A 17,681-nucleotide genomic window follows, 5' to 3' on the forward strand; every position below is an offset into this window, starting at 1 on the left:
CATTTTCCATTTTCTCAGAGGCTTGGGGTTGGGCAGGATGCCAGAGGGTCCATCCCCAGCAAAGCAACCTTCCATGTCTCCCCTGCTCCGGGTGCAAGGCCAATCCCCCCGCCCCCAGGCTCCCAAGCCTTTCCCTATTTTGTTCAGGGGCAGGGAGAGTGACTCAAGTGGTGCTGATCCTGGAAGTTCCCTTTGAGCACAAGCCCTCCTTTTTCCGCCCAGCAGAGCTTGGCCCCTCAGTAACACAGTAGGTCCCGATAGTCAGAGCCCTGGTGCCTTCCAAATCCTAGTCCTTCCAGTTTCTCTGAACACAGACCCAACCCCAAGGGCCTAATGGTGAAAAGTTCCCTGTGGATTCATTCATCACGCACAATGACTGGTGAAGCAATGATTCCTTCCTCGGAGATTTGATAGGGCAACAGACACAATGACATGCCCAAATTGCCCAAGCTCCAGGGTAGATAAGGATCCTAAGTCCATAGTGGAACTGAGATCAGGAAATTTGACAGCCCCAGATGAAACTCTTCAGTTGGGTTTTGGAAGCATCAACCATCCTTACTCCAGACTATAAGCCCTGTACCATGCTAAGGCCTGACTGCCTTTCAGTCACTCTCCTTCCACTCTGGCCATCCTCTGACACACCAGACACATCGAGTTTCTTCCTATCTCAGGACCTTTGTACTCATGGCATCTTCTACCTGGACTTCTTATCACATGGCTGGTTGACTTTTTTCGTAATACTTGTTACACTCTGAAATTTCTCTGTGTGTTAATCGGTTTCTTTATTTATGGCCCCTGTGCCCACTAGATTCTCCTCTCTGACCTGTCATGTTCTCAGGGACATCTCCAGCTCCGCACAGTGTCTGGCACATACTAGGAGCACCTAAATGTCTGTTAAATGAACAAAAGAGGGCAGGAGTCATGGTCCCATGAGAACCTGGGCAATTCACTCCCCCACCCCTGCAGCTGAGTGCCCCTCCAAGACGCACTGCAGGGCTGGCCATCACTCTGCAGGACAACAGGGCTCTGTGCTCTTGGTCAGCCCCGTCCGATCCAGACCCAAGGAAATGTGGCAGCTGACCCCAGTTCCTGCCAACACCCCGCTCCCCTAAGCTTCCCTGACCCATCACCTCCCGTCTGATAAGGAGAACTTAACAGCTCTGCAGCCCAACTTCCTGCTGGGCAGGAGTAAGGAATTCCATGGTTCCTGGCAGCTCAGAGAGGTTGAGTCATGACCCAAGGCCACCCAGACAATAGCAGTGATGTCAATATCTTAAAAGTAAATATCCCTGGAACTCATGCTCCCACCATCCGTCTAGGCTGCATCCAACAGGGCATTGGAATGAAAATATTGGTGTCACTGAGTGACCTTCCGCAGCCTCCCCTAGGGGTCTCACCCACACTCCCCCCACTGTCCCATTTCGCCCCCAGGCATTTTCTTTCTGTCATGCTGGGCTTCTCCCATCCCAGGGCCTTTGATGCTCTTGGCTGGAACCCCCACCCCCCGCCCTGGGAGTCCTCTGACTCTTCTGGTCTCTGTTAAGTCTCCTCTCACTGGAGACTCCTGGCTGCAGCTCCAGGGCCCCTGTGCTTCTCCATGGGGCTCTGTCACACCAGATTGCTTTTGTCACCCAGACTCTGAGTTCCATGAAGTCATCTTGCTCCATCCCCGGGTTTCCATTGCTCAGCAGAGAGCCTATCCACATGGCAGGTGCTCAATAAATATTTAATGAATTAATGAGGTCTCTTCATCCTTTCCAACTTCACACATTAAACCACTGAGGCACAGAGAGGTTTAGCACCTTGCTCTGGTCACACAGCCTAGAGCAGCTGAAGGAAAGGCCCGCTTGGGCCTGGTTGGATTGGACTGGGGTCAGAGGCCAGGCTGGAGTTTCCTGGAGGAGGGAGAGGGGGTGATATGGGGCTAGGAACGGATCCTAGTAGTATTTGTGCAGTCCAGACCTTTGTTCTGACAACTGACGCTTGCCTCCATTTCACAGATGAGAAAAATGACTCTCAGAGGAGGGCAGAGCTCACTGGAGATAAATGGTGCACTTTTAAAATGTATCCCAGAGCTCCAAGAAGCCCCCTCCCCCGACCTTCTCCCACCTCCGAGGGAGTAAGGCCTGGGTACTCAGGGCTGAACTGGCCACTTACCCCTTCAGGCCTCTGGGCCTCTGTTTCCCCACATGGATGACGAGGGGAAGGGCGTTCAGCCTCCCCCCTTCCCCGGAGCATGAGGATAGGGCCCGGGAGCCGGTGCCCAAGAATACAGGCTCCCTGGTCCAAAAGGCATGGTGGAGTCCTGGTTCCAGCATTTATTGCTGAATAATCTTGCTCAGTGCCTTCACCCCTGAGCCTCCATTTCATGGTCTGTAAAGAGAGAATAGTGGCATTTTTTGAGGATTAAAGGAACTGATTATAGGGAAATCCTCGACGCGACACGGGGCCCAGCACCACCAGCAAAAGGAGCAGAGCTGGTTGGCGGATGCTGCCCTCTGATGGCCATCCGGAGGAACGGCAGGCGGGCTGCCCGGGCCGGCGGGAACCAGCGTTCCTGGCGTGCGCCCATTTCCCGAAAAGGAGAAGGAGGCCAGGTGCTGGTCACTCGGTGTGCTCCTCTACCCACTGGCAGAGGCGACGGGCGTAGCGAGCCGGGCTGACGGTGGAGAAGGTCCGGCCCGGGTAGCGCAGCGTCTTCCACAGGTGCTCCAGCCGCTTGCGAAGCCCGTAGACGGTGGCCAGATCCACTAGGCCCAGGAAATAGCGCTGCTCGGGCCCGTCCAGGATGTGGAGGGCGTTGGGGGCGTCTGGCAGCAGCCGGCGGTTCTGCGCCTCCGGCTCCTCCGGGCCCTGCGCCCCTTGCACAGACCTGGGGTGGGCCAACAGCAGAGTGAGGCTGCCTCCTCCTCCAGGGAGCCCCGGCGCCCCAGCCCCGCTCCCTCCGGCCGCGCCTGGGCCTGTGGCGTGGGGTCAGCTGAGGCCGAGGGAAGGGCAGCCTGCGCCCCCGAGCTCCCTGCAGGGCACAGCACTGGCCACACGTGCCCGGAGCACCCGAAATGCAGCCGGCCCCGGTGGAGACGGGGCCGAGACGGCATGAAAAGATTTTTATGTTGATCAGATGAAATTGATCAAATTTGGGATGTACTGAGTAAATTATATTGTTAAAATTAATTTCATCTGCCGGAAGCGGTGGTGCACACCTGTCATCCCAGCGTCTCGGGAGGCCGAGGGATCGGAAATTCAAAGCCAGCCTCAGCAAAAGCGAGGCGCTAAGCCACTCAGTGAGACCCAGTCTTTAAGTAAAGGGTTGGGGGTGTGGCTCAGTGGTCAAGTGCCCCTGAGTTTAATCCCCTGTACCAAAAAATAAAATAATAATGATAATAAAGTTCAGGTGCTTTCATTATTTTTGTCTTGGGTCGTGCCAGTCTAGAGCATTTGGGTCACACAGATGCTGGCTCTGGGCTTATGAGCCATGTGACTTTGGGTAAATCCCTTATTTGGGTATTGCCTAAACTGTTTGGGTTATCTAACCCGGGAAGTCTCAGGGCCACAGCTGAAACTTTTCAAACAAAGTACAACAACCCCAGTTTGCAAATATGTGTGCATGAATTGCCTCAAAACATACTGCAAATCAGAAGATATATTTGGCGAGACTACCAGTCCCAGCAGAAGCAGGTTCAATTCCCTAACTTTGTCCTGTGGGGGTCGCTGAGGGACTTTATTCCTGTCCTATCAGGGCTTGGGGGAAAAAAAATGCCAAAGAAGATAAACCCTGTCAGAGCACCAATCAATCAGGACCGGGGGTTTGAGAGTCCAGGCAAGGTGTACCTGGGGGTGTGGGGCGGTGTGTTTGTTTTCTGAGTGGGGGTGGGAACTGGGGGTGGTGGTGAGAACCAGCATAAAAAAATTTCTATGTAACAATAACCTCAGTAACCTTTCTTTCTTTTTTAGTGGTAGATGGACAAAATACCTTTATTTATTTTTATGAGGTGCTAAGGATCAAACCCAGGGCCTCACATGTGCTTGACAAGTGCTGTACCCCTAAGCCACATCCCCAGCCCAATAACCTTTCTTTCTTTCTTTTTTTTTTTTTTTTTTTTTTTTTTTTTTTTTTTTTTTTTTTTTTTTTAAGAGAGAGTGAGAGAGAGGGGGACAGAGAGAGAGAGAGAGAATTTTAACATTTATTTATTTTTTCTTAGTTCTTGGCGGACACAACATCTTTGTTGGTATGTGGTGCTGCTGAGGATCGAACCCGGGCCGCACGCATGCTAGGCGAGCGCGCTACCGCTTGAGCCACATCCCCAGCCCCTCTTTCTTTCTTTTCTTTTTTTTTTTTTTTTTTTGGTACTGGGCATTGAACCCAGGGGTGCTTAACCACTGAGCCACACCCCCAGCCTACCCCCCTCTTTTTTTTTGTCTAGAGACAGGGTCTCACTAAGTTGCTTAGGTCTTTGCTAAGTTGCTGAGGCTGGCACTGAACTCGCCCTCCTCCTGCCTCAGCCTCCTGAGCCACTGTGTACCACCACACCCAGCTGTAACAATAACCTTTCTAAGCAAACCAGGACTTGCTGGCTGAATGCCAGCAGTGGCCTAAGCATCAGCTGCATGTAGAGGGCAAGGAAGGAGCCCACCTGAGCTAGTCAGAGAAGGCCCTATGGCCACAGCAAACACCATCTAATCAGGTGGGCCTAGCTGCCTGGGGAGCATCACCCTGGGTTCTGCCTATCCCCACCATTCTTTTCTTCCTTCCTTCCTTCCTTTCAGTACTGGGGATTGAACCCAGGCCTTGCACATTCTAGTCAAGTGCTCTACCACCAAACCATATTTCTAACCCTTTTTTAAAATTTTGAGATAGTCTTACTAAGTTGCTGAGACTGGCCTCGAGCTAGGGAATCCTCCTACCTCAGCCTCCTGAGCAGCTGGGAGTATAGGTGCGTGCTACCATACCCGGTGGCAAGGACTCTTTCTGTGGCTGAAATTAAACAGGTGTGTCCCCTGGTCTGAAACCTTCAATGATTCACATCCCCTGCTGGAAAATGGGCAGACTCTTCAAATCAGTACTGAGTCCCTTGACCAACCGGACCTCATCAGTTATGTCCCTGGCTGTGGTCCACCTGTGCCCCTTGCCTCTACCAGCCTGGCTTCTCTAGCCCCTGCCTTCCATGCACATGCTCACACCTACACACACTCACCTGCACACTCGAAGACCCTGCACCTCCCAGTGTCTGAGTCTGTGCCCTGCACACCCAGCGTTCCCACACCTTGCCCTCTGTCTTTCCCACCCTTCTTCTTACTGTTGCCCTGTGGGGCTCACCTGGCCATGCGGAAGATGAGGCAGCTGCCCTGGCCCCTCTCGTCCTCATGGAGACACTGGAGGGCCATCAGCAGGCTGTAATCCAGCACGTTGAGCTCCCGGAGGAAGGTGGTGTCTAGTTCCATCTGGCGGAGAAGCCAGCTCCGTTGGGGCCCTGAGGAGCATCAGTAACCCCCTGAGCTCGCAGCATGGGCTAGCCATAGGAAGGAAGTCCTGTCCCCAATTCACAAATGGGGAAACTCATCTATCATTTTCCCCGGCCACCTAACTTTGCAGGTTGTGAAGCCAGGATTTGAAACCTGTTCTACTTGACCCCAGAATCTAGGCTCTTAAGGACTCAGGCAGAGGGCAGTGCAGGGACATCCATCTGCAATTCACCCTGGCACAGTCAGTGACCACACCCATGGCTCACCCAGGTTGATGGTCTTGCCCTGAAAGTTGAGGTCCTTCAGCACTAGGACAAGGGGACTGCCCTCAGGGGCCGGCTCCACCCAGCGGCTCACCTCGCAGCCCTTGATATCATACCTGAAGGTGGGCAGACAGGTTCAGGTTTGCATAGACAAGACACACAACAACTCCACAAGTTAATAATTAGAAGACTTTCTACTGGGTGACTGTTGGTGTGGACACCAAACTCCTTATATACAGCATCTCTAAAACTCAGAACAACCCCAGTCTGCTAGTGGCCCCATGCTAGAAATGAAGAGACTGGGGTCTGGAGAGTTCCTCTGACTCCTCTGAGCCACACAGTAAGTAAAGACCAGAACAGGGATTCACACTCAGGCCTCTGGAAGCCCAGCCCTGATGTAGCTCATCTTGTAGCTGCTTCTTGACACCTGGTCAACCCAAGAGTGTCCCAGAAGCAGGGACATCACCAGGAGGGCAGGGGAAAGTCGATGGCTGTGGGGAACCTTCGGGCAGAGTCACCCGTGGCTGTATGTAACTGGGCTGGGTTTGGATCCCTGCTCCTCTTATTCATGGTATGACCTTGGCCTTCCTCAGTTCCTCAGCTATAAAATGACAATGGCAACACCTATCCCTCCACCTCCTTCTGGGAGTAAAGAAGATAATGAACGCAAGAGCTCAATACAGTGCCCAGAGCATACTGAGTGCGCAGGAGATGCAGGTGGCTGGTGTCACTGTCTCTGACCCACGGGGTCTTTGGAATGTCCCTTCTTCCTCGGCCTCGGTGAGTATGCTTTAGGTGACGCACTCCAGGTGGCATCGTGGCCCTGTGCCTACTCCTGGCCAACTCACCTCTCGGAGATGCGGCCGGCGGGGTAGAAGACGCTCTGCATGATGATGAAGTATTTCTGGGGACAGGCGTGAGGAGTGAGGAGAGCCAGGACCTCACCTTCCAGCCGCCCTCCGCCCAGCCACCTTGTCTCAGCCTCACCCACCTTCTTTCCCTGGGCCACCCTCAGGCTGTGGACTCCTGGAAGGGGAGAGGGCGCAACGTGAGACCCCCAAGTTCCACACCCTGGTTCCAACCAGCCTCCATGCCAGCTCCAGGCCTCGTCCTCAAAATTCGCAGCATCCTGAGCCCATCTCTCCAGGCCCCGCCCCCAGACCCCTTCTCTGACTTGAGCGGGTGTCCCCACCCCAGACAAAGCTCCAGCGACGCTCCCACAGGCACGGTCCCGGGCACCCACTGACTGTCCAATCCCAAGTCTATACCCTGGGGATAGACCCAGACCCTGGCCCCGCCCACAGACCCCAGCACCGGCCGGAAATTTTGCCCTCTGAGGCCCGCCCCCAGCCCGCGTACCCAGCAACCGGGCTAGCAGCGAGTGCGGGTGCCGCTGTAGGTGCTGCACGTAGCGGGGCAGGTGGGCGAGCAGCACCCTCACCTCCCGGCGCCGCTGGGTCTTCAGAAAGAAGCGCTGGTCGTGGCTGCGGGGTGGGGAGGGGGTGTCTGTGTCTAACCTGGCTGAAGAGTCTCCCACCCGGCCTCCTGCAGGAGGCTCCTCCTCCCGGTCTGGTCCTGTGGCCTCCCCGCCCACCCTGGCCCTCAGTCTTTCCTCCCCACATTAGACCTTCCCCTGGCCCTGATCCTCCCTGAGCTTGACCGCTGTTTCTCTCTCCAGTGGACTCTCCCCCTGCCCGGGGTGCCACCTCCACCCCGCTCCCACCCCTGCACCAAGCTCACGACAGGAAGAAGCTGGCCTTGCTCTTAGAGGTGCTGAGAAACTGCAGGTAGGGGCCGCCGGGGCCCAGCGCAGCCTGATAGTCCTCTTCAGCTAGACCAAGGGAGCGCCGCAGCCGGGCGAAGGCTGGGCCAGCGAGGGTGCCCAGCTCGAAGCCCTGGGAGGGGAGCAGGGTGGAGTGGGAGTTGTGTGGGGGGGGTGTCACGCAGAAAGAGTAGCTTCCAGGGAGTCTCCGCTGGTCCAATTGTCCCTGCAAGGCCCCTGGAACCAGCCATCACTCCCACTGCACAGATGGGGAAACAGGAGGAGCCAGCGCAAAGACCAGGCAGGACAGGCCCTCTCCTGCACAGCAGTCTTGGGCTTCCTACCTCATGAACCTGGGTCAGGACCTCAGAAAAATCCTCCTGGGAGGGCAGCCCCTGCAGGGAGCAATAGAGGGTGTCAGGGAAGGTCAAGGCAAAGTCCCCCACTGCCTTCCCCAGGAGTTCAAGTGTCCTATACCTGGCCTTGCCCCCTGATCTCAATTTGATTTCTTCAGAAAACAGGGACTTGAAGTGTCCCTGTGTGTGACTGAATTGGACAGATGGACTTCCAGCACTCCTAGGACTGGAGGAAGGGCCTCTGTAACCCGAGGCAGGGTATGTCTAGTCCACTGCTGGGTCCTCAGCACAGGCTCTGAGTCAAGCATGGCACATCACTCAGACACAAGTGTTAGCCAAGTGAAGTCAGATTTCATCCGTACAGAGAGATGGACCTGCCTGATACATCCTGGAAGGGGCAGGATCACAGAAGGCTTCCTGGAGGCTTCCTGACCCTAAGCTGAAATATGAAGGGTAGTGGAGAGGGTGCTCATGGCAATGTCAACATTGTGGAGCAGTGTGCAAGGGAGCAGGTGCACTCAGTAGCCAGTAAGGCAGAGATGGAATGAGGATGAGGTTGGACAGTTGACCCTTATAGACAGCAGGGTCTTGAGCCATGCCGAGTATGGGGGCCCTGTGGAAGATTTTCATCTGGTGTAGAATTCAGATTGGGTTTAGACTCACTGGGGACTCTCTCTCAACCCCAGGTCTCTGTACCAGGCCTTGGCCATGTGATATGGCCAAACTGTGCACATGTGCACACACACAAACAACATACATGCTCACCCAGGCCTGCCCAGCTGCTGAGCTTGCAGCTGGGTGACCCTTTCTGCTGAGCCAGCATGGCCCCAGCATAAGCTCCAGGGAGGATGGGCTGGGCTGGCAGGGTGGGGGTGGGATCCCTTCTCAGCTGTACACCCTGACAGGGAAGGGATGACCTCAGAAACCAGAATATAAATCCCTCCATCCATTACACAGATGGAGGCACTGGGGCCTAGAGAAAGGTTGAGGCCCACTTAGAGTCTCACAGCAATCACTTCAGTCAAGGGGTCCCTACACCCCCAAGAACCTAGGATTTCCACCACCTCAGGATGTTCTCTCCCTGCAGGAGGCACAAACCTGTCCCTTCCTCTGCTTAGCCCTCTCTAATCCTCAGTTCAGCAGAATTAGCAAGACAGGCCATCATCCAGATCTTGCCCTTACTGTTGTGGGGTGCATGAGTCCGCCTGGCCATTTACCATGAGTGGGTGGTCTACAGAGACCTGGGTGGCTGCCCAGAGCCCTGCTTGCATCATACATGTCAACCCATGCAGCTCATGCCCTGGGCTGATCTCAAACAGACCCAGGCGTGATTGCTTGTCTCGAAGGCGCCAGAGGATGCCACGCCGGCTGGAGCTTGATGTGGCTGCTCTGCGTCCAGCCTCTGGGGAGGGGGCCAGGACCTGGTGAGAAGAGGCAGAGGAAGCAAAGGGCAGGTGAAGTCATCTCAGAGGGGAAAGACCCAGGTTTAAGTCCCACTTCCACTACTGTGAGTCTTCCTCTTGTCTTTCTCTGCCTCAGTCTCCTCAACTGTAAAATAGAGATAATGCTGTGCCCATCCACCAGGTGTTGGCCCTCAGCATCCAAAGAGAGCAATGGTTATCATAGGCAGAGCATGCGTTCTGCCGTCAAACCAAGCTGAAGCTGACATCCTTTCATCAATCGCCCTGGGTGAACCCCTGCCTCACTTTCCACCTGCAACACCAGAACTATAGTAACTCCTTGGCGGCAGGTATCAGCTGCGTTACTGTTGAGTTTGAGCTCAAGCACAGGAAGCCTTGACAGCAGGAGCTGTGATGCCGGTGATTCAGTCACATATCTGCGCACGTATGCTGAGCTCCTCCAGGCCAGCGTGGAGGGTCAGCACGATGCTGAGATCAATACCAGTTGGCCCAACATGTGTCCAGCACCGGCTGAGCTGGACCTCCTAACAGCCCTATGAAGGAGGAGCTTTTGTCATCATCCTCATTTTCCTGATAAGGAAACTGAGGAAGACCTGGGGAATACCCGCCAGATCCTTCTTCGTACCTGTACCTCATGTGGGGCGTGTCCTGGCCCTCACCCAGGGTAGAGCCCCTCCTTGACTGGATGGGGGCGTGTCCGCGTTTTTGGCTGAGGGGAGGCCCAACCCCTGCCCACCAACCGTTCCCTGTCTTTTCCCAGGTCCGCACCTACCTCGCGAGGCCCGGGGCTTGGTGCGGCCATCGCCCCCACAGCAGCTTCCCGGGCTTTGGCCGCATCCCTGCCGCCCCGCTGCAGGATCTAGGCTCCGCCCCTGCCTCAAGGCTGACCAATCGTGAGGCACCGGCCTCGGCTGCGTCCAATCGAAGCGGGGGGCGCTGGCGATCGCCTGCAGGTCCCGCCTCCGAGGCTGCAGCATCTTTCAGACCGCGGTCCAGGAGGGGCGGGGCCGCGGGGCGCTAGCTAGGGTCCTGGTGAGCGAGGACCTCCACATTCCCTCCTGGGTCTGGGATGCGGCTCTCCCGGGCCCATGGTATGGGGGCGGGTAACCTCAATCCTGCCCCGCCCACTCATTCAGTTGTGAAATTCCCATCAATTGTCTTTGAAGAGATGAAACTAAGATCCAGAGGAAAAAAGTGACTACCTCCAGGTCACACAGGAAGTCAGAGCATCCATTCACTCATCGCATATATTTGGAACACCCACTTGGGGCCAGGAACAGGGCTAGGCCCCGGAAATTTAGTGGCAAGCAAGTGGGTAGAATATAGCCGCTAGTGTGATCTTTTAAAAGCATAAATCCGATGATGTCACTCTCATGCTTAAAGCCACAATGGAACAACATTCAAACTCCTTGCCATCACCCCAGGCCTGTCTGTCTGCCCCAATCTAGACCCAACCTTAACTATCTTCCCTCTCCACCTGCCTCAGCCAGCCTCCTGGGTCCCTGCTGTTCCCTCACCAAACTCTTAGCTGGAGGCTCTTTGTTCCTCTGCTTAAAGTCCTTTCCCCCAGACTTTCACTTGCCTTGGTCCCTCTTGTCCCCTTGCAGGACTCAGCACTCCTCCCCACACTCTTGAGCATGTCACCTTTATTTTCTTCATTTCCCTTCACACTGTGAGATTGCCTGGGTCATTTATTGTCTTATTACATTGGCCCCCTATGTGCCACCCATGCAGGAACCACATGGGCCTCATTTCCTGGTGAGTGTCAACAGAAACTGGTGCTTGATGAGTATATATTGGACTCTTGTGAGTAGGGGTTGCAAAGGGCCTTGATGAGTCCCAGGAAGTGAAAGACCAGAGTGATTGAAGTGATTAGAGAACATCATTAGGCATGTAGGGGCTTACTGGTGTGGTGGTTGACAGTGGTCTTGAGGAACCTGGAGAAGCATTATAAGTAAAGGCGAATGTGAGAAAGATGCTCAGATAAGCATTTTTTTTTTTTTTTTTGGTGGGATTGGGGATAGAACTGAGGGCCTTGTATATGTTAGGCAAGCATGCTACCATTGAGCTACATCCCCAATCCCCCAGACAAGCATTTTATTTTTTTAGTTGTAGATGAACACAATACCTTTATTTATTTGTATGTGGTGCTGAGGATCTAACCCAGTGCCTTACATATGCTAGGCAAGCGCTCTACCACTGAGCCCCAGCCCCAGCCCCAGATAAGCATTTTTGAAAGGACACTGGTATTATGTACAAATGCTCAATAAAAAAAATGTGGAGAGAGGAAACAGGAAAGGACACTGGTTGTTGTGCACAATCACATTGGAATGCAGGAGAGGGCAGTGAGGAAGCCTTCCCTGGTTTTGGCAGAAGATGGTATCTTGGCACCAGAAATATGGCTGGCTGGGGTGAGATTAGGGGAGGGAAAACTGGCAGAGGCTGGGGTTATGTGGATGCAGAGTTGGGAAGGAAAGCCAGGGTTGGGGACATAGAAAATCAGTCATGAGAGGGACAGGACTTGAAGGAAGCCAGATTTGGGGGAAGTGAGAATTCAGCTCATGAGAGATGAATCTGGGGTCTCAACACAACCTCCAGCAGACAGCTAGGGACTAATGCATCGAGGCTGAAAGGAGAGCCAGGCTGAAGGCACCCCCTACTCACATGGGTCCAATGTATACTCATCAAGCACAAGCTTCTGCTGGGCACTGACTGGGAAATGAGGCCTGCATGGTTCCTGCATGGGTGGCACGCCCACTCTAGGGGGCAATGTAATAAGCAAATAAGCGAACCAGGCAATCTCGGTGTGAAGGGCGATGAAGGAAATAAGGTGATATGCTCAAGAGTGTGGGGAGGGGCACTGAGAGTCTGCAAGGTGACAAGAAGAAAGGTGATGTCACCCAGGGAGGGTATGGGGAAAGAAGGCCTGCAACCCGACCCTGAAGAGCCCAGCATCTCATGGCACAATAGAGGAGTATGAGGGCCAGAGACACTTCAAGCAGAACAGTCGTCACAGACTGAAAGATGTCACAAGCTTAATGGAGCAGAAGTGTCCTTTGAATTTAAAGAGCAGACATCACTGATAGCTTTGGTGGGTACAGTCTTCCTGGAGTGATGAGGAAAGACTGAGTACAGCATGAGGTGTTGGGGGGACCTGAAGGGAATCATTGGGTTGATGGAGGGTCCTGTAAGCAGGAGCCTGGAGCATGGCAGGACATACTGGGAGGAGCTGCTTACACAGTTCCCAGAAGAGAGGGGACTATCAACGACAGGACACCTCTACTAGAGACAGGATCCAAAGCCCAGCGGGCAGCTCTGCCTGGCCTGGAGGATAGAGAGGGTGGAGCAGCTGAGGATGGGCCACTGTGTCTGCAGCTGGTCCCCTTTTCTCTGCGACAAGTGAGCACCCAAGGTTTGAGGGATAGAGGTTTTCCCTAAGTGCATCGGGGAGAGCTGAGGCTCAGAGGGGCTGGTGGGACAGATGGCCAGGCTGTCTCCTCTGCTATCTCATTCAACAGAACACCCAGTGAAAGCAGCCTGCCACAGCCACACTGACTTGGGCTATTGGACGCAGGAGATGGACCACAGACTGGGGCACTTAGGGGAGTGACCCAAGGGTCCTAAAATATTAGACCATATTAAAGTATTAGAGGGGCATGCCTTTGCCTACTTCCCAGCTGTGAACTCTAGCAGTCAGAACTACATCTGCCCCAGTTCCTGCTTTAGCCCATAATCAGCATAGGGACAGTGCAGAGCAGGCACAGCACAAACCCGGGTCTCCTGATTAGAGACCAATGTAGGACCAGCTCCAAGCCCCTCCATCCCCGCTCCCCTGTTCAAGGAAGACAGAGAGACAAACATACCATCAACATTTATTGTTGAGTTCTCCCAAACAGGCCACTCTGGGCCAGGAGCCTGCTCGTCCTAGGTAAACATGGCCTGGGGGCCTGGGGTGGCTGCCTTAATGTGTCCCAGTGCCCTGGGGTCTTCAGGCTTTCCCTAGGGCTTTCCAGGTCCAGATGTCCTTGTGGGGTCTGGGCTGTGTCCGACTCAGAAGCTGCCTTTGGGGAGCAGCAATGCTCAGGGGACACGGGGAGAGGCCATGTGCTTCCTCACACTCTGCTAAGTCCCACGTCATCAGCATGTGACTGCAGGGAAACTGAGCAAGGAGGTGGAACCCAGAGGGAAAAGGGACAGTCTGAGAGTGAGGCGGGCAGGCCCTAAGACAGAAGGGAATGAAAGGGAGGCTTCCAGGTCTTTCTCCCTCCTCCTGGCTTCTGGAAGAGTGAGCAAGAGAGGCTTGGTCTGCCTGAGCAGCTCCATCCCTAAGAGGGCTGCCTCGCCTGGACTGTCCTACAGGCTCTGACCCTTGGTCCCTGCTCTGGAGGGGATGGATGGAGAGAAGATGCCGGCAGCCTCCTCTCTGTTGGGCCTTCACTGAGCCTTCTTGGTCACCCTCTGGTTCTTCAGCATAATATAGGTGATGAATAATCCTGGAATGTACGGACCAGAGAGACCAGCTGATACCATGCTGGTGGTGCTGGGAGGCCAGGGCAGGGTGAAATGACCACATGGAGAGTCATTTCCCTGCCCAACCACCCCCAAGCCAGCTGCTCATGATCCTTCCCGTTCATCAAACCACAAATCCACTCATCCATTCAACAGTCACGGTGAGTGCCCGCCACAGGTAAGATGCTAGCTCCATTTAGTGCTTTAGATTCCATGGCCAACGAGGTCCATGTGTTACTCCCCTATTCATGCCCCTGCCCTCCTACTACCTGCCCACCACCCACCGGCTCATTAATCCCATTGTCCAGTCATCTGTTGATTGACTCTAAAGCACCAACTCAGTGTCACAGCCTGTGCTGGTGCTGAAGACACAGTTCCTTTCCCAAGGAAGCCATGAGAGGTAAAGAGGATCTATGATCCAGGGCAACAAGAGGGTGGGAAGTGACTGAGGTGTGAGCCAAGTGATGATGGCGGAGGGGAGAGGAAAAGGGAGACAAGCCCTTAGTCGCAAGAGCCTGAGGCATTGGAAGACCAGAAAAGTTACCGAGTTGTGGCCTAGAAACCTCAGGGAAAGTAGGGGTCCAGAAGCCTCAAGAAGATGTACAATAATAATAGCCAAAGTGTGAAAGCATGCCAAGGGTAGGAGAGGGTGGTGGCAAAGGGTGACATCCTTCCCAGGATTGGGGCTGATGACTTACCCACAAACAGGAGCAGCAAGAGACCCGCGGCCAGGGGGATGGCAACAGCATACGCTCGAGGGAGGAAGAACTTGTGGATGACATGCTCATTGTCGATGAATGGCTGGTATGAGGGGCAGAGCTCTGATGAGCACTGCTCACCCTGCCCAGCCCCCAAGCCCAAACATCCCATCTCCTCCAAAGGACTGACTCCATTCAGAGCATTGGGACAGCATTTGCTTTTCTTTAAGATGATAGCATTTTGGGTGTTGCCATTTCCTTCCTCTGATCCTTCCTTTAAAAGTTGTTTGCTGAGCACTTGCTCAGTGCCTGCGCTAGGTTAGTGCTGGGGAGCCAGCAGTGAACAGAAGACAAAGGACCTGCCCTAAGAGAGTCTAGCTACAGGCCTCACCAGAAATTCCCAGTCTGGGTTCCCAGGTCGTTTTTTACTAATATTTTTTCTCTACAGGATATCAAGTTATGAGTTTGTCTTCCAAACACACTGCACTTATTAAGCAGATTTTTCCATATGAAAACAAAACAAAACCCCCCTAAAGTCCTCATAAAACCCATGGTTTCTCAATATACTCAGGAGCCAGCCGGCTAAAGGAAGTGCAGAACCCCCCTCAAAAGCAAAGCAAACCCGGATCAGGGCTTCCCAATGTTGTGCAACCTTCCAAGTGTAGCCAGGCAAACTTGGGCCAGATCTTTCTCTTTGGGCCTCATCTTTATCATCTACAAAATGCAGACCCCACTAGCACCTTCTTAGTGCTTTCTGGAGATTTCATGACATAAGGCAAGTAAAGCACCCCGCATAGTGCCTGGCACGTAGCAGCTGCTCACATGGTGTAAGGGGTAGACTTCAAGATCCAGGGATGGGGAAGGTGAGCCGAGGGCGGAGGAGGCAGACATACCAAGAGGATCACCCAGGCGGTATAGTAGGTGAAGATGATCAGGCTAACAGCAACAAGACCGAGTCCCACCACCTGGTCTGTCCCTGTGGCCTGGAGAAAAGGGAGGGCTCAGAAGACGAAGCGACTATCCATTTAGGTGCACTACTGGAAGAGGCATCGCGGCCAATTTACGCTCTAAACTTCTCATTCACTCAACAGCTGTACAGAGTGGCGGATTCTGCATCATCTCCAGGCGCTCCCGCCGGGCTTCAGCATTTTCACCCGTACACGGGCCAGGAGAGAGCAATCCGGCTCCGAGTGCCCAAGCCTCCGCTCCCGAGCACCCCCCAGTCCCACCCCCAGACGCCTCCGACCCAACAGGCACCCGGCCTCAGCCTCACCATTTCCCCCCAGCTCCGCCACCTGAGCAGTGAACCACATCCAATTCCGGATCCGGGACCTTCCGGCCCTGGGCCACCGAGCACGCTGGGAGTCGTAGTCCATAGCACGGCCCAGGCCCATATCACCCGCGACGGGCGGCCGCCCCCGCCCTTTGCATGTCGGGAAATGTAGTTGTTCAAGAGGATTGTAAAGCGGGTTGCTTCCCGAATCTCCCCAGGGAGTGGAACCGAGCCGGGAACTCCGACTGCGTTGGTGGCCACACTCCTCTCAGACCCTCTCCTCCAAAAAGTCCATCTCTAAAACATCCCATAGGCCCAAAGCCAGAGCTAGAAGGGGTTTCGGGTGTGAAGTCCCGTCTTCCAAATATAATAATCGCAGTGGGTGACGATTCCGACGTTGGAACCTGGGACCCCACTCCCTGGTTCCGAGGCCCTAATTTGTCTGCTTAGGGAAGGAGTGCAAAGCGTGTTCACTGAGGAGGACTTTTTTGTTTCTTTTTTTTTTTTTTCCCCCGTGTGGGAACTGAATTTAGGGTCGTTCTCCCACTGAGCTACATCCCCAGCGCTTTTTATTTCTAGAGAGAGGGTCCCACTGAATTGCCAGTGCTGACCTCAAACTAGCAATCCTCTTGCCTTGGTCTTCCGAGAGTCTGGGATTTCGATTTCAGTTGCAGAGGGGGACACTCAACCCACTATGGCCTGGCTTTCCTGGCCATCCAGGTGACTCCTCCTTTCATCAGCTGCACCTACGGCCCAGGGTGTCACAGGTTTCTGACAGTCCCTGTGGGCAGGTCTATCCTGTCTTGGAGGTGCTTTCCTCTGAGAACAAGGGGAGATTGGGCCAGATCATCTTTGATGCTTTCAGTGCCTGAGGTGGCTGCTTCTCACCCATCAGGTCTCACCAGATGCCACACTGTCCACAGGAAGCTGCTTTTTCTAGCTGGAGATAAGGGCTCCTCTGTGCCCCGACATGTGTTTCTGTCACATTGTTGTATTTGAATTAGCTGATTTGCTCCATGGCCTGGGCCTGCTTACCTGTGAACTCACTGAAGGTAGGGTCTGTGGTCATGACTGTATCCCCAGCACCCAGAATGGGGCTTGGCACAGAGTGGGAGATGTGACTCATCCAGCTTCTGCTATCTCTACTTGGAGCTTGGGCGATAGATGAGGTGGGAATCTGGCATAGCTCACTCTCTGGGGACAGAATGTCTTCTTGGGTCCTTTAGGTCTGTCACTGTCTTTAGGGGCCCCTGAGACAACTTTCCCCTCCCAAGGGTTGCATAGGGGAAGGAACTTGATAATCGCCCTCTGGGGCTTAAAGGGGCCATGATTGGGGTCAGCCCTGAGGAATGGAGATAATGATGTTTTGGGACAGTTAGTGGCTGCCTTCCTTTGGCCTGGCCCAAACCTCTAGGCTTCCTGCCACCTCTAAGCTCATTGAAGGCATGGGGTGACTTCACCCTTTCCCAGAGTTTGCTAACCCACTGGGCTCCTCTGTGGCTTGGGGACCCAGGAACAGGGTGAGGGGCCTGGAGACAAGGCCTTTCAGGGGCTTTAGAAAGGCTGGGAAGAGATGGCCACCTCCTGTGGCTTGGGTTATACACTCACATTTTCATTCATCTGCATTTGCAACTGAGGAACCAGGTAATCATTTGCCCTCAGGCAGACTCCTTTGAGGCCACCTGACCTGCAGAGCCTGGTCAGAACCCACTGGCTCAGATGTCAGAGCTTTCACTAGGTGTGAGCATGGCAACTGCCCCCCTGGGCCTGCTTCCTCCCCAGGAATCTGTAGTAATAAGGAAGTGACAACTGTGATTGCAGTCAGGTCTTGGAGAACCTGGTCATCTAGGCCTTCCCCACCCTTGGACTGTCACCTTAACACACCCAGCTTCCTTCTGATGTTGTCTTTGACCCCAAAGTCAAAATGGCAAATAGC

The 17,681-nt window shown here is 54.2% G+C and overlaps 2 protein-coding genes across 4 annotated transcripts; both read right to left on the reverse strand.

Moving 5' to 3' along the window:
* Positions 1–1,707: 1,707 nt before the first annotated feature.
* Positions 1,708–12,992, reverse strand: Pip5kl1 (phosphatidylinositol-4-phosphate 5-kinase like 1). 3 transcript variants are annotated; one of them, XR_005734125.2, is made up of 11 exons: positions 10,038–12,992; positions 9,062–9,265; positions 7,833–7,883; positions 7,467–7,621; positions 7,086–7,210; positions 6,718–6,752; positions 6,575–6,630; positions 5,730–5,842; positions 5,318–5,471; positions 2,158–2,872; positions 1,708–1,895 (listed from the first exon to the last, which is right to left on the reverse strand). XR_005734125.2 is itself a non-coding variant. In XM_005321008.3 (10 exons), exons 1-10 carry the CDS (start codon positions 10,065–10,067, stop codon positions 2,605–2,607), a joined length of 1,191 nt encoding a protein of 396 aa, XP_005321065.1. In that variant the 5' UTR covers positions 10,068–12,992; the 3' UTR covers positions 1,708–2,604. The 3 variants fall into 3 exon arrangements, 1 of the variants encoding a protein (XP_005321065.1); XR_005734124.2 differs by having other exon boundaries at positions 1,708–2,036; XM_005321008.3 differs by having other exon boundaries at positions 1,708–2,872.
* A 133-nt stretch (positions 12,993–13,125) lies between these two features.
* Dpm2 (dolichyl-phosphate mannosyltransferase subunit 2, regulatory) lies at positions 13,126–17,553 on the reverse strand. The gene is made up of 4 exons (XM_005321009.5): positions 15,746–17,553; positions 15,366–15,455; positions 14,473–14,575; positions 13,126–13,758 (listed from the first exon to the last, which is right to left on the reverse strand). Exons 1-4 carry the CDS (start codon positions 15,746–15,748, stop codon positions 13,700–13,702), a joined length of 255 nt encoding a protein of 84 aa, XP_005321066.1. The 5' UTR covers positions 15,749–17,553; the 3' UTR covers positions 13,126–13,699.
* Positions 17,554–17,681: the final 128 nt, after the last annotated feature.

This window comes from Ictidomys tridecemlineatus, chromosome 4, assembly GCF_052094955.1.
Source record: "Ictidomys tridecemlineatus isolate mIctTri1 chromosome 4, mIctTri1.hap1, whole genome shotgun sequence".
Lineage (NCBI taxonomy): Eukaryota > Metazoa > Chordata > Mammalia > Rodentia > Sciuridae > Ictidomys > Ictidomys tridecemlineatus.